At 48.9% G+C, this 13,587-nt stretch overlaps 1 protein-coding gene across 3 annotated transcripts in view; it reads left to right on the forward strand.

Moving 5' to 3' along the window:
- The window catches only part of ATP2C2 (ATPase secretory pathway Ca2+ transporting 2), an 81,060-nt gene that overhangs the window by 55,768 nt on the left and 11,705 nt on the right, over positions 1-13,587 (forward strand). For all 3 annotated transcript variants that reach the window (XM_012505237.2, XM_003272493.4, XM_012505238.2), the window contains 6 exons: positions 2,829-2,953; positions 3,091-3,188; positions 4,516-4,617; positions 6,137-6,226; positions 9,851-9,952; positions 12,047-12,203. In XM_012505237.2, the coding sequence (XP_012360691.2) occupies positions 2,829-2,953; positions 3,091-3,188; positions 4,516-4,617; positions 6,137-6,226; positions 9,851-9,952; positions 12,047-12,203 (674 nt within the window). The remainder of the gene's footprint in view (positions 1-2,828; positions 2,954-3,090; positions 3,189-4,515; positions 4,618-6,136; positions 6,227-9,850; positions 9,953-12,046; positions 12,204-13,587) is intronic.

The raw sequence follows: 13,587 nt of genomic DNA on the forward strand, positions 1-13,587 counted from the left end.
GAATTTGTTACCAACATTTAATGTACCATATTTCTTTGATTCTGAGATGTACATTCTTTTTCACATTCAACTCCGCTGAAGTCAGATCACTTCTAATAAGCGATGTAATTAGAAAGTATGGTGTTACTGATTAATTGGCAGTGTTTATTCTTTTCTGAGCTCTGCACAAAATAATGGTGCCCCTACACAATCAGCTGTCTTAGCTCTGATGCAATACAGTCTCCCTGTGTGATCCTGGCTGAATGGATTCTCACCAGGTGTTCTGACTACCAGCCAACCCAGGTAGAGTGCTCACTGTGTGCTAGGCCAGCGCAGGCCTAAGCGTTGTTATACCCACTTCTTCGTGCAGCAAATATTTACTGTATATCTCTTTGCTCTGCTGGATTTTCTAATGCGGAGGATAAAAACAGCCACCTGGCCAGGCTCAGAGGCTCATGCCTGTAATCCCAGCCCTTGGGAATGCTGAGGTGGGAGGATCACTTGAGCCCAGAAGTTCAAGACCAGTCTGGGTAACATAGTGAGAACTTGTCTTTACAAATAATTTTTTAAATTAGGAAGTAAATAGTGGTGCATGCCTGTGTCCCGGCTACAGGGAGGCAGAGGATGGAGGATTGCTTGAGTCCAGGTGATCCAGGCTGCAGTGAGCCTTGATGGCGACACTGCACTCCAGCCTAGGCAACAGAGCAAGAGCCTGTCTCAAAAAAACAAAAAACAGGTGAGGCACAGTGGCTCATGCCTGTAATCCCACCACTTTGGGAGGCCGAGGCAGGTGGATCACTTGTGGCTAGGAGTTCAAGACTAGCCTGGCCAACATGGTGAAACTCCATCTCTACTAAAAATTCAAAAATTAGCCAGACACGGTGGCACATGCCTGTAATTCCAGCTATGTGGGACGCTAAGGCAGGAGAATTGCATGAAGCTGGGGGGTGGATGTTGCAGTGAGCTGAGATTGCACCACTGCACTCCAGCCTGGGCGATGGAGTGAGACTCCGTCTCAAACCCAGCCACGCTTGTGTGAGATACAGCTAGAAAATATGTTTTGTTTGAACTGTATTTTTTCATTGTAATTTGTTGCCATCATTTAAAAATAGGGAGTTTGCATGAAAAAGATACTGGATTTCCAGCTTCTCTTGGGAGCATGGGAGGCCCGGCCGCACTGTGCATTGCTGTCGTCCCTGGTGACTTGGTGGTGGCTCTTTGTTTAGAGGAGGAGGACCTGGGCTCTGGGATCGCCACGTGGTCTCGCTCACACTGGCTGATTTCACGTATTTCCTGGGCAGCTTGGCCCCGGGGCCTGGACCGGGTGTGTCTCGAGGGGCTTCTGCAGGGTCCCTGGCAGTGGCTGTGGGTGGGCTGCAGGTGTGATGAGAGACAGTGGCCCCCTTCTCCCAGGACATTTCTGGTATCTCAGATAACAGAAATTTCTCATCACTTCTAGTCCCCTAAATAGTCTCTTTCTAGAAATTGTGCAGAGTGATTCCATGAGGTGACAGCGGTTGGAGCTCCATTTAAGTCACATCCTCCCCACCCTTCAGCCTGGCCTCGGGTGGAGGCTTGGTGGGGAGGTTCTGGCCAGCCTCCTTCACCTGCTCCAAATCTCTCCTCCCTTCCCCATCGCCAGCCAAGGCTGCTTTTCTTTCTTTATTTCTTTTTCTTTTTTTTTGAGATGGCGTTTCACTCTTGTTGCCCAGACTGGAGTGCAACGGTGCGATCTCACTCACCACAACCTCTGCCTCCCAGGTTCAATCGATTTTCCTGCCTCAGCCTCCCGAGTAGTTGGGATTACAGGCATGTGCCACCACGCCTGGGTAATTTTGTATTTTTATTAGAGATAGGGTTTCTCCATGTTGGCCAGGCTGGTCTCAAACTCCGGATCTCAGGTGATCCGGCCACTTCGGCTTCCCAAAGTGCTGGGATTACAGGCATAAGCTGCCACCCCTGGCCTTTTTCTTTCTTAAAGAGCTTTATTGAGATAAAATTCACATATATAATTCATCCATTTAAAGCATACAATTTAATGGTTTTTAGTGTATTCACAAATATATACAGCCATCACCACAGTCCATTTTAGAACGTTTTATTTTATTTTATTTGAGACAGGGTCTCACCTGTTGACACACCCAGGGAAGGGGCATCCGTGTGCTGCAGCCCCAGTCTAATTTCCAAGAGAGCATCTCACCGGCTCAGCTTGGGTCACACACTCTCCTCGAATCCAGCCAACCCTGGTTATGGGAGAGTGGGGTCGCACCATAAAGGGAGAGTTGGAGGGGTAAGAAAGAAGTGAGCAGACACCCCGAAACAGATCCACGCAGCAGGCAAGGGTGTCGCTGTGGCCCTTCAGCTCCCCTGACCTGGACTTCCTTGTCCAGCTTCCTCATAGGAAGTGTCTATACCACTACACTCATGAAAACGAAATTCAAGGGACTGTCGAGGACCCTTGGAACCAAAAACTCTTAATCCCACTTACTGTCTGATTTTGGGAATTCCTTTTATGGAACCCAAAGTCTTTTCTCTCTAATAAATGAGAATAATGTAAATACAAAATAGTTTTAAAGAGGCAAAACAGCTGACACACTAATTCACACTAAGGCGTGGATGACTGACAGGACAGGTCCCTTCCCAAGGCAGGGTCTGCAGGGGAGGGCTCAGGACGGTGGGTGCTGAAGAAGGAGGCAGATGCACCTTAGGACTGGGAATGGAGAATAGAACCAGGACACTGGGGACACCTAAGACAAGCTTCACCAGCCAAAAGCATTGCCAGCCCCAGCTGAGAGTCACACACTCCTCAAATGTATGTTAGAGGGGACTCATTTGACCTTTCGATCCAGCCTGGCTGTGGCGGCCATTCCAGAGGGTCTGCCCATTGTCGTCATGGTGACGCTCGTCCTGGGAGTGCTGCGGATGGCCAAGAAGCGGGTCATCGTGAAGAAGTTACCCATCGTGGAGACTTTAGGTGAGGGACTCTGGCTGGTGGAATTCTTACACGTGGAATTGAATGGGGGCTTGGCTGTCAGGGCATTCCAGCTTGGGGTTTCACAAGCCTGAGGGTGACGACTTCTCTTTTCTATAAACTGATGTTTGTTGTACCAGGTTGCTGCAGCGTTGTCTGTTCTGATAAGACGGGGACTCTGACTGCCAATGAAATGACAGTGACCCAGCTTGTAACGTCAGATGGGCTTCGTGCCGAGGTGAGTCCCAAAGGAATTTACAAGCCTTAGAGATGCACCCAGCCAGTCTGCCTCTTTTCCAGACAAAGCACACAATGTCTTCTAGAACACAATAAGGAAGAAATAAATTGGGGTCATCTTACAATCTCATTGCTAACATGACTGATTTTGTTTTTAATCATCCCATACTTCCTTTTAATAGATATGACCAATTTAAGGTAGCCTCCTTTTTTAGTTACTTATTAATGATAAGCACATTACAAATTTTAAAACCCAGAAAAAGTCTTCCATACCTCCCATGATAAACTAACCATGATTAGTCCATTTGTGGTTTGTTTGTTTTTGAGAGACAGAGTCTCGCTGTGTCACCCAGGCTGGAATGCAGTGGCTGATCTCGGCTCACTGCAACCTTCACTTCTCGGGTTCAAGCAACTCTCCTGCCTCAGCTTCCCAAGTAGCTGGGACTACAGGCATGCCCCACTATGCTGAGCTTATTTTTGTATTTTCTAGTAGAGACGGGGTTTCACTATATGTTGGCCAGGCTGGTCTCAGACTCCTGATCTCTGGTGATCCGCCCGCCTTGGCCTCCCAGAGTGCTGGGATTACAGGCGTGAGCCACCACGCGCAGCCTGTCTTGTTTTTTAAGACAGGGTCTTGCTGTGTCACCCAGGTTGCAGTGCAGTGGTGCACTCATGGCTTACTGCAGCCTCTAACTTCTGCGCTCAAGGGATCCTCCCACCTCAGCCTCCCAAGTCCTCGCATGTCTTTCAGTGTCTTCTGTGCGCTTGGCGCAATTGGAAGCTCCCTGAATGTGCAATTTTTTATCCTGATATTTTTTCTACAAAACTGGCCAAAGCAAGGGGTGAACAAATGATGGCCCATGGGCCAGTATTTGTTTGAAAATAAAGTTTCCTTGGTGTACCACCACACCCATTTGTGTACATGTTGCCAGTGGCTGCTTTCATGCCTTAGTGTGCTGCGAAGGCAGAGCTGAGTAGCCACAACAAAGGTGGTATGGGCTGCAAAGGCTAACACGTTTGTCCAGCGCTGTTCTTAGAATAGAAGCGCTCTTCTGTGCTAGTTCTTAGTTTTCTTAACCATCACTTGTCCTGGCTGCAGAGTATCCCACTGAGTCAACTTGCTGCAATTTACTAAGGGCTGGCACTGTGACCATCCATGACGTATCCAATTAATCAATAATCTTTCAGAGAACATCTTCATACTGAAAGCCCTGTCCACGTTTAGGATTATGTCCTTGGAATGGATCCCCAGGACAGAGATTGTGGGCCAAGTGGGGGAGCATGTTTTTGACTCTTGGCGACACCCTTTCTTCTGCCTCACCCTGCAGGTCAGCGGAGTTGGGTATGACGGTCAAGGGACTGTGTGTCTTCTACCATCCAAGGAAGTCATTAAGGAATTTTCCAATGTCTCAGTGGGCAAGTTAGTGGAGGTAGGTGTCAAAAGCACCAGGGGGGAAATAGGCATTTACATTGAGGCTTCTGGGGCTTCTCTCTGAAAACGGAAACAGCCATTGAACCTACTGGTTCTTGACAATGACTGGACCACCCAGGGGTGAGGCTGTCACAGCACTGACAAAATGACACCAAAACTGATGGAGACATCAGAGGTAAGAGGACAGCTAGGCTGGGCAGAGTGGCTCATGCCTGTTATCCCAGCACTGTGGGAGGCCAAGGCAGGAGAATCACTTGAGGCCAGGATTTCGAGACCAGCCTGGGCAACATAGTGAGACCCTGTCTCTATTATTTTTTTAAAAAATTATTTAAAAAGAAGAGCTAGAAGCCTCTGTACTCATCACTGCCCCCTGGGAAGGCTCTAAGGAGACACTTGCCCAGAGACGTGCCTGATAAATGGTAAAAAGTGAGCCTGTGATGACGTTCCCCTGTGGCTGTGATGAGTCCTACAGTCTGAGCTGTACTCACCCTTTCACAGGGGCTCACTCCTCCCCATGTAGCAGGCCCCCTTCTTCCTCTGTACAGTTCAGTGAGCGCCGCTTGCGAAGGACCTGCCTCCAGGGGCCCTTCACTATCACAGCGAACGCTGTCTTGGTTTTGCGGATTAAAAATCAAAAATATGGCCAGGCGTGGTGGCTCATGCCTATAATCCCAGCACTTTGGGAGGCCAAGGCGGGTGGATCACCTGAGGTCAGGAGTTCAAGACCAGCCTGGCCCACATGGTGAAACCCCATCTCTACTAAAAAATATAAAAATTAGCCAGGCATGGTGGCACACACCTGTAGTCCCAGCTACTCAGGAGCCTGAGACAGGAGAATTGCCTTGAACCAGGAAGGCAGAGGTTGCAGTGAGCTGAGGTCATTGCCACTGCACTCCAGCCTGGGTAACAGAGTGAGACTCCGTATCAAATGAATGAGTGAATGAAACAAAAATAAGCAAAACTAGTAAGTAATAATAAAAAAGAAAAGAAAATAAATGGGCAGAGAAGTAATGCGAGTGTCCAGGCTCACCAGGCCGGGAAGGAAGAATGCCGGGAATCCCACTCTTTTTGCTTGTCTCTTTTTCATTTTTTAAATATTTATTTTTAAACTGAGATAGAAGTCATCTACCATGAATTCACCCCGTTAAAGTGCACAATTCAGTGGTTTCAATATGTTCACAAGTTGTGCAACCTTCCCCACTGTCTAGAATACTTTGTCACCCCAAGTGGAAATGCCATCATCCCCATTACCGGTCACTCCCCGTTACCCTACACTCATCACCACCCGTCCACTTGCCTCCCTGCTGGCTTCCTTCATGATAACTTTGTGGGAACCAACATTCAGCAAAGCTGAGAAATAGTCACGATGTTTCTTTTAAAAAGCCAGGACGCTGAGTTGTTTTAAAGAGCAAGTCTTGTCCCCGCAGCCCCAGCTGTAAAAATGGGACAAGCCCACAATGTGTAACTTTTTCATGAGCTCAGTACTAACTACAGATGTCTGGACAATCCCCTTTTAGGCGGGCTGTGTCGCCAACAATGCAGTCATCAGAAAGAACGCCGTGATGGGGCAGCCCACCGAGGGTGCCTTGATGGCCCTGGCGATGAAGGTAGGAGGTCCTGGGGTGTCTATGCGGGGAATTCCTTCACTCGGGGCTGGATTCGTTGGTAGATAAGCCAGCTCCTGTCTGAGCTAACAATACTGGGGATGTTAGGTAATCACGGAAGAAAATGGCCCAAGCTGGCCTTGGGCCATCTGTTGTTGGTGGAGGAGGTGAGCTCTGAGATTCCACGGGACTTCAGCAAGTTCCCTCTACCAGTGATTCCGGAAGAATCCTAGGAGCTCCCCTGTGGTTGAGGCCCTGGTCAGGTGTTGGGGCGAAAGACAGTGGAACGAGACTCCCTATGCGCCCAACATGACCCTGTGCTCACCGAGGCACCACTGGGAGGGGCTGGTTCCTGGGAATGAGTTCGATTGACTCCGGGGCTCAGTGTTAGACCCTGGGCTCTGTGGCTGTGCAGGGTCGCCCCAGGCCACTCTGTACGCAACACCAGGTACCAAGTGGCTGCTTGCAGTGTGGAGGGGATGGGCGGGGGCTGATGGGGGCCCGCTGCGTTCTGTGCTCAGAGGACAAGTTAGTAGAAGGAGAGGCAGAAAACATGGGCTGGGAATGCGGGTGACAGGAAAGCAAGGAGAAGAGAGGACAAAGGACATGGGAAAGGAGGGGCCGGCAGAGGTTAAGAGGAGGGAGCAAAGGAAGGAGGAAGGTAGCCCTGGTCAGCTCCCACGTCTGTTTCCATGGCCACTTGGCCTGGGTCCCTCGTCTTCAGCCAGAGCTGGGGCTCCCCTGGACCCTGCGGGAGCTCCTCTCCCCGGCCCGCTCCGTGCTTTCTGCTGTGTGACTTGTCTCTGACTCGGGTCTGATGAGACCCCTCTCCATCAAGGTCAAGGGAAAAGCCGGACTCAGAGTGCTCATCCCCCAGCACTGACCCCTTGCTGCCGCCCAGCCTGGCCCCTGCACTCACCCGCCCTTCCTGCTTCTTCCTGGACTTCGACCACTCCTGCCTGTCCTCACTGGCGAGCGCCAACTTTCTCTTGAAGTTCACTCGTTTCCACCCCAGCAGACACTTCTCATCCCGGGCTCACTTCACTGCCTTCTATTATCAGCTTACCTGTCCCTCCCTCCAGTGCAAGACTCCGACCTCCCACACCGCTGCCTTCCCGAAGCTGGTGCTGTGTCGGGGAGAGGTGGTCGCCCTCTCATAAGCTCCCGTGGTGGTAGATCAGGTGCTTTTCCCCAGTGTGAGAGCTTTGGAAAGTCATTACAGGCTGAGTGCAGTGGCTCAAATCCCAGCACTTTAAGAGGCTAAGGTGGGAGGATAATTTGAGGCCAAGAGCTTAAGACCAGCCTGGGCAACATAGTGAAACCCCATCTCTACAAAAAATATAAAAATTAGCTGGGCATGATGGTGCGTGCCTGTGGTCCCAGCTGCTCAGGAGGCTGAGGCGGGAGGATCCCTTGAGCCCATGAATCTGAGGCTGCAGTGAGCTATGATCACATCACTGCACTCCAGTCTAGATGACAGAGTGAGATCCTGCCTCAAAAAAGCAAAAAGGCTGGGCACAGTGGCTCACACCTCTAATCGCAACACTTTGGGAGGCTGCGGTGGGAGGATCACCTGAGGTCAGAAGTTCGAGACCATGCTGACTAACATGGTGAAACCCTGTCTCTACTAAAAATATAAAAATTAGCTGGGCACGGTGGCGTGCACCTGTAATCCCAGCTACTCGGGAGGCTGAGGCAGGAGAATCACTTGAACCCGGGAGGCGGAGGTTACAGTGAGCTGAGATCATGCCATTGCACTCCAGCCTGGGTGACAGAACAAGACTCTGTCTCAAAAAAACAAACAGAAATCATGACATCATATTATTTTCCTTCCATTCACAGAAGATAATTCTCTCTGCAGTGTCTTTAATAGTGAATGGAGCTCATTTCCCGTTTTAAAATAGTGCTGAGTCTGCCCCATTCAACAACTCGCTGCCCAGAAGTCCTGACCGTCTGGCAGGAATGACACCCATGTGTCACCCTGCTCCCGCCACCAGCCACCCCTGCAGCCTAGAGAGGAGAGAGGTTCCAGAACCCAGAAGCTAGGAGATTTCCTTGATGTGTTATGATTTTCCTCTTTCCTGGGGCCTGGCTTAAGATTTTGGAATATAGAACAAACACTGGCTGGCATGTAGGAAGTGCTGCCTGTGTGACAGGCATGAGGCAAGCACTTCGTGCTTCTTACCTGTCTCACCTGCTCTAAATGGCACTGAGGCCAGGCCAGTGGTTCCCAACTTTTCTTCCATTATTGCTCCTGGATTAGGGCCTTGGGGTTACGGAAATAAAACACCACTGGCTGGTGATTTAGAGTCACCAAAACACACTGAAACACAGCTCTGTGGGCCAGAAGTTGAAATCAAGGTGTGAGCAGGGCCAGGCCCCGTCCCCCAGTTTCTGGGTGTTACCAGCAGCCCCGGGCATTCCTTGACTCGCAGAACGCATCCCTGCCTTGGCTTCTCACACCAAGCTCTGTCTCTGTCACGAGGTGCTCCCCGCCATGGCTCTGCACAGCTTTTTCCTCTTTTTTTTTTTTTTTTTTATTTGAGACAGAGTCTTGCTCTGTTGCCCAGGCTGGAGTGCAGTGGCTTGATCTCTGCTCACTGCAACCTCCGCCTCCCAGGTTCAAGCGATTCTCCTGCCTCAGCCTCCCAAGTAGCTGGGACTACAGGCAGGCGCCACCACGCATGGCTAACTTTTTGTATATTTAGTAGAGACGGGGTTTCATCATGTTAGTCAGGATGGTCTTGATCTCCTCATCTCGTGATCCGCCCGCCTCGGCCTCCCAAAGTCCTCGGATTACAGGCATGAGCCACCGTGCCCAGCCTTCCTCCTCTTATATCTAGTCATGTTGGCTTAGGGCCAGCCCTAATAACCTCAAATTGACGATACCTGCAAAGTCCCTCTTCCAAATCAGGCCACATTCAGAGGTTCCGGGGTTAGGACTTGAACATATCTTTTGTAGGGTGCAATTCAACCCCACTAAGGAGATGTTTTAGGCATTCCTTCCCTAATCATCCCACTCCCTCCCCCTGAAATTTAATACTGTAGATACACTGTGTTGTACGCGTATCTGCACTTTCTATGTAAAAGGAGTAGTTTTTTGTGCCCCTGCTGTACCCCATTTTCACCCCCTGTGGGACATCATGACTGGTTTACACTTGGGGAAACTGAGATTCTGAGTTGTCACGTCAGTGATCCGAAAGCCATCAAAGAGCAACAAAGGGCCGGGCTAGCAAGGACCCCAGGCTGTAGACGCAGGGCTGGTGAGGACCCCAGGCTCTGGATGGCAGGGCTGCCTCAATGACTCAGGGGGTTCCTTTTGAGAAATTGCTACACCTTCAAGTCTGAAACGTTCCTCCCGGCAGAAACACTGCGGGTTTGTTTCTAAGCAGATTTCAGATAGAAGCTGCTGCAAAGACCGTCAGGTCTGCCGTTCAGCCAAGAGAAGAGAATTTTTTTTTTCTAGGTGGGACATTCCAAGGAAATGGCCTTTTTTCTGTGTGCTAAATGCTTGGATTTCTTATCTGCCAGAGGTGGTTTGAACAATGAATAATTTAAATAGACTGAGCTTTGTATAGAGATTGGCTTCAGAAGACTCACTAAAAATGTGTCATTTTATTATGCTAGATGGACTTAAGTGATATTAAAAATTCATATGTAAGAAAAAAAGAGATTCCATTCAGTTCAGAGCAGAAGTGGATGGCGGTGAAATGCAGTATGAAGACTGAGGTGAGACCTTTCAATCTTCAGCCTCTTCTCTCTTTCTGCCCGGGCCCCCACCCAGAAATAAAGCAAAACGCAGACTTCAAGGATAATTCGAAAGTTCCTGGCTGCTTCTGTGATGTTCCAAATACATGGAAAAACTTAATCACCATCGTACCTTTGATTCTCTTGGGTCTGCTTCTGGCTTTTTGTTTAAAACAGAAGTTCTCAAAGCAGGGTCTCTGGAGTAGCAACGGTTGTTATCACATGAGAATTTATTAGAAATGCAGAATCTCAGGTTCCACACCAGACCTCCGGAGGCGGATGGTCCATGGGTGGGACCCAGTAACCTTCGTTTTCTACAGATTCTGATGCAGGTGTGAATGTTGAGATTGACCAGCCTGTAATCCAATGACTGACGGCCTGCTGCTAACACCAGTTGCCAACATGCCAGTCCTCTCTTTGCAGCCCTGTGCTACGTTTTTTATACTTCTAAGCTCATCTCCCCCTCATACTGGGGAGCAAATCCTTCAGTACGGAAGGCGTGTGTGCGTGGTGCATCAGCGTGTGCACACATGTTGTCCATGAGTAGAGGAACACATACCAAGCTATGGCCACCCCGGGTGGACATGACAGCTGAGTTTTAAAATTTTCTTTTCAGATTTGTTGTGGCTTTTCAGATTTTCCTTAAAAGCTATTGTTTAAAGTTTTTGTTGCCTTCTACCTTTTTCTCCACCCCTCCTCTTCCCTCCCACTCTTTCTAGAATCTATCATGTCTGCCCATGCAGACTGCTCAGCTCCCACTCAGGGCTGTGGGCGGCTTGGCCAGCTCATGCCAGGCCCTTGCTGTGCATGGATGGACACATGTACATTTCAGGGGCTTAAAAGGGATTATAGATTTTCAGAAAACTTTTAGACCTTTAAATCTTTTTCCCTGCAAGGCAGTGGTAATATATTCTCATTGAAAAAGTATAGGAATATGACATAAAAATGAAAGCTTCTTTCATTCCACCCTTCTTTCCTCCCTCCCCACCAGCCACCCAGAGGTAATTCTGTTTTAAGTCTGGGATGGAGCATTGCAGATTCTAAATATGCAAATGACAACATCTGGATGGTATTTTCAAAACAAGCTCACTGTTTATAGTGTGTGTAATTTGCTTTTTCCCCCTAAGATTTTCTTTTAATATTATGTCTTAGATGCCTATGTTGGTCAATATAAGCTTGTTATATTAACATATTAATTATATAATATATTATGTAATATATTTTACATATATATATAATATGTAATTTAATAATTATATAAGTTAATATATGTAATATATAATATACATATAAATAATATAATGTAATATACATATAAATAATATACACATAATAAAATACATATGTATTATAATTAATGTGTTAATAACCTATGTAATTAATATTAATTACATATTAATATGTTAATTACATATTAATAACATATTAATATGTTAATTACATATTAATAACATGTATAATTAATATAACAGTGTTACATTCACACTGTGCACCCACGTGAGCCAGGTGGGTCCGGTATTGAGGCTAGGGATACAGTGTGACTCTCACCCAGGGCCTCCCCACATGGAGCTTATAGTCTACATATTTGTCATGACAGAGCTTAACAAAAACACAGGAAAAGTGATCAGCTGCTCATGTGGGTTCACTATTACAAGCCAAGTGCTGGGGGTGGGTACAAAATAGACTTGGTGCTGCCCTAGGGAGGCAACAGTCTAATGGAAATATTCCCAGTTAATCACACCCCCAAAGGCATAGTCCCAGCTGGGATGATACCTCCCGTGCATGAAACATACAAGACGCTCTGAGTGACAGTAACAAGGGAACTGAAAAAAGAACAAGGGTGGTACAGGTTGCGGATTGGCCTTGTTCTTTCTCTGGACTGCAGAACATTCCATGGATGGATTCCAGAACTTAGCGAACCTGTCCAGCACCCGTGAACAGCACCAGCCCACTATAAATAACTCCGCTGCAAACATCCCCGTGTGTGTCTTTGTAACCTCATGCAGAGTGGGGTGATGGTCACTATGAACCAAGGCTTCCAGTGATAGTGGATTTCTTCCCTTTGTCTTTTCTAAGGATCAGGAAGACATTTACTTCATGAAAGGGGCCTTGGAAGAGGTGATCCGCTACTGCACCATGTACAACAATGGAGGCATCCCCCTGCCACTGACGCCCCAGCAGAGGTCATTCTGCCTGCAGGAAGAGAAGAGGATGGGCTCGCTCGGTCTGCGTGGTCAGTGCCTGTGGCCCGGCCCAGAGCTTTAAGCTTGCATGTAACGTTGACTTTTAAATGCATTCAAGCAGGGTCCCCAGTCAAGGAGGTCACCTGTCCCAAGGAGTCAGGCAGCATGCTGACGGCAATAACGCGTGCTTGCAAGCTGATGGTCACATGAAAGGCAGAGAGGTCCCCACCTCATCCCAGTTCCTCAATGACCCCCCATTAATCCAGAGAAGAGGGGACCCTCCTTTGCTGAGTTTCCTAAGGCAGATGAATGGGCCGCACCCCAAACATTGATTTTCCCAATAGGTATTTTTGCTCATTGCCTCTTGTCGGGAAAACCCGAAGCTCTTTTCAGTCAAGGAACATATTTTCTCCCTTAGCCATTTTCAATTTTCTGCAGCAGAGCCAGTGCCTTCCCTGATGGGCTAAACATTAAATCTCGCATTTCCCTTGGTGTCATTTGTCACCCTGGCCAGTTACAGAGGAAGCGTTTAGAAGCACCCCTGAGCACTGGTCTTCCCTCGGGGGACAGAGAGAGGCATTGGGCTGGCCTTACTGGCTTAGGAGCCTTGGTTTTCCCCTTCGGGGAACAGAGTTTGTAGGTTGCTCGCAAGCTTGCTCAGAGGTGTATGGGGTGAGACCCTTGTGGCTTTCTGGGGTACGGTGAAGCCAGCGCCGAGCACATGTCCCCTTTTCCCGAGTGAGGGGAGCATTCCCCAAAGCATTGTCACTTTGCCCCCCATATGGTTTGGGTAGCGCTGGGTCTACAATAGGCTTACAGGTAAATTCTGTGCCTCAGTTTCCCCATATGCATAAGGAAGGCACGACAGCAGTGATTTCATTGATTGCTGTGAGGATTGGAAGAGACGGTGAATCCCATCTTAGCTTGCCCTGGGCCTTGACTCTCTCAGTGGCAGAGAAGCCAGGCCCAGCTTCTGCGAGCCGGGTGATCTGAGAGGGGGTGGTGTAAGAACGTCCTTTTCACCTCACTGACACCAAAGACGGGGCTGTGGCATCCCACCTGCACAGTGGAGGGATTGGGAGATGATGTGGTGCGTGGGTGGCAGCTGCTTTCATCACGGTTGATACGACTAAGCCATTCAGTAGCTCCCTGTTCTGGTCACATCGTGCCTCTGCTGACGATTAAACAGCTCATTTAAGAGTGGACACGTTAGTAAGTAAACATCCCACGTGGCACTGGCCTCTAAATCTGCTCCTGGCCCCCACCTGTGTGCTGGGCACCAGGTTAAGTGCCCGTGTGAGGCCACGCCCTCAATCCCCACCGGGCAGAGGAGCCGGCCAAGGTGACAGAGCCCCACCTAGTGCAGCCAGCGCCTTCGCCCAGATGTCTGCTGCGGAGCGCGATGACGCGTTCCAGGGACTTGCTCCAGGCCTT

The sequence above is a fragment of the Nomascus leucogenys genome, chromosome 2, assembly GCF_006542625.1.
Source record: "Nomascus leucogenys isolate Asia chromosome 2, Asia_NLE_v1, whole genome shotgun sequence".
NCBI lineage: Eukaryota > Metazoa > Chordata > Mammalia > Primates > Hylobatidae > Nomascus > Nomascus leucogenys.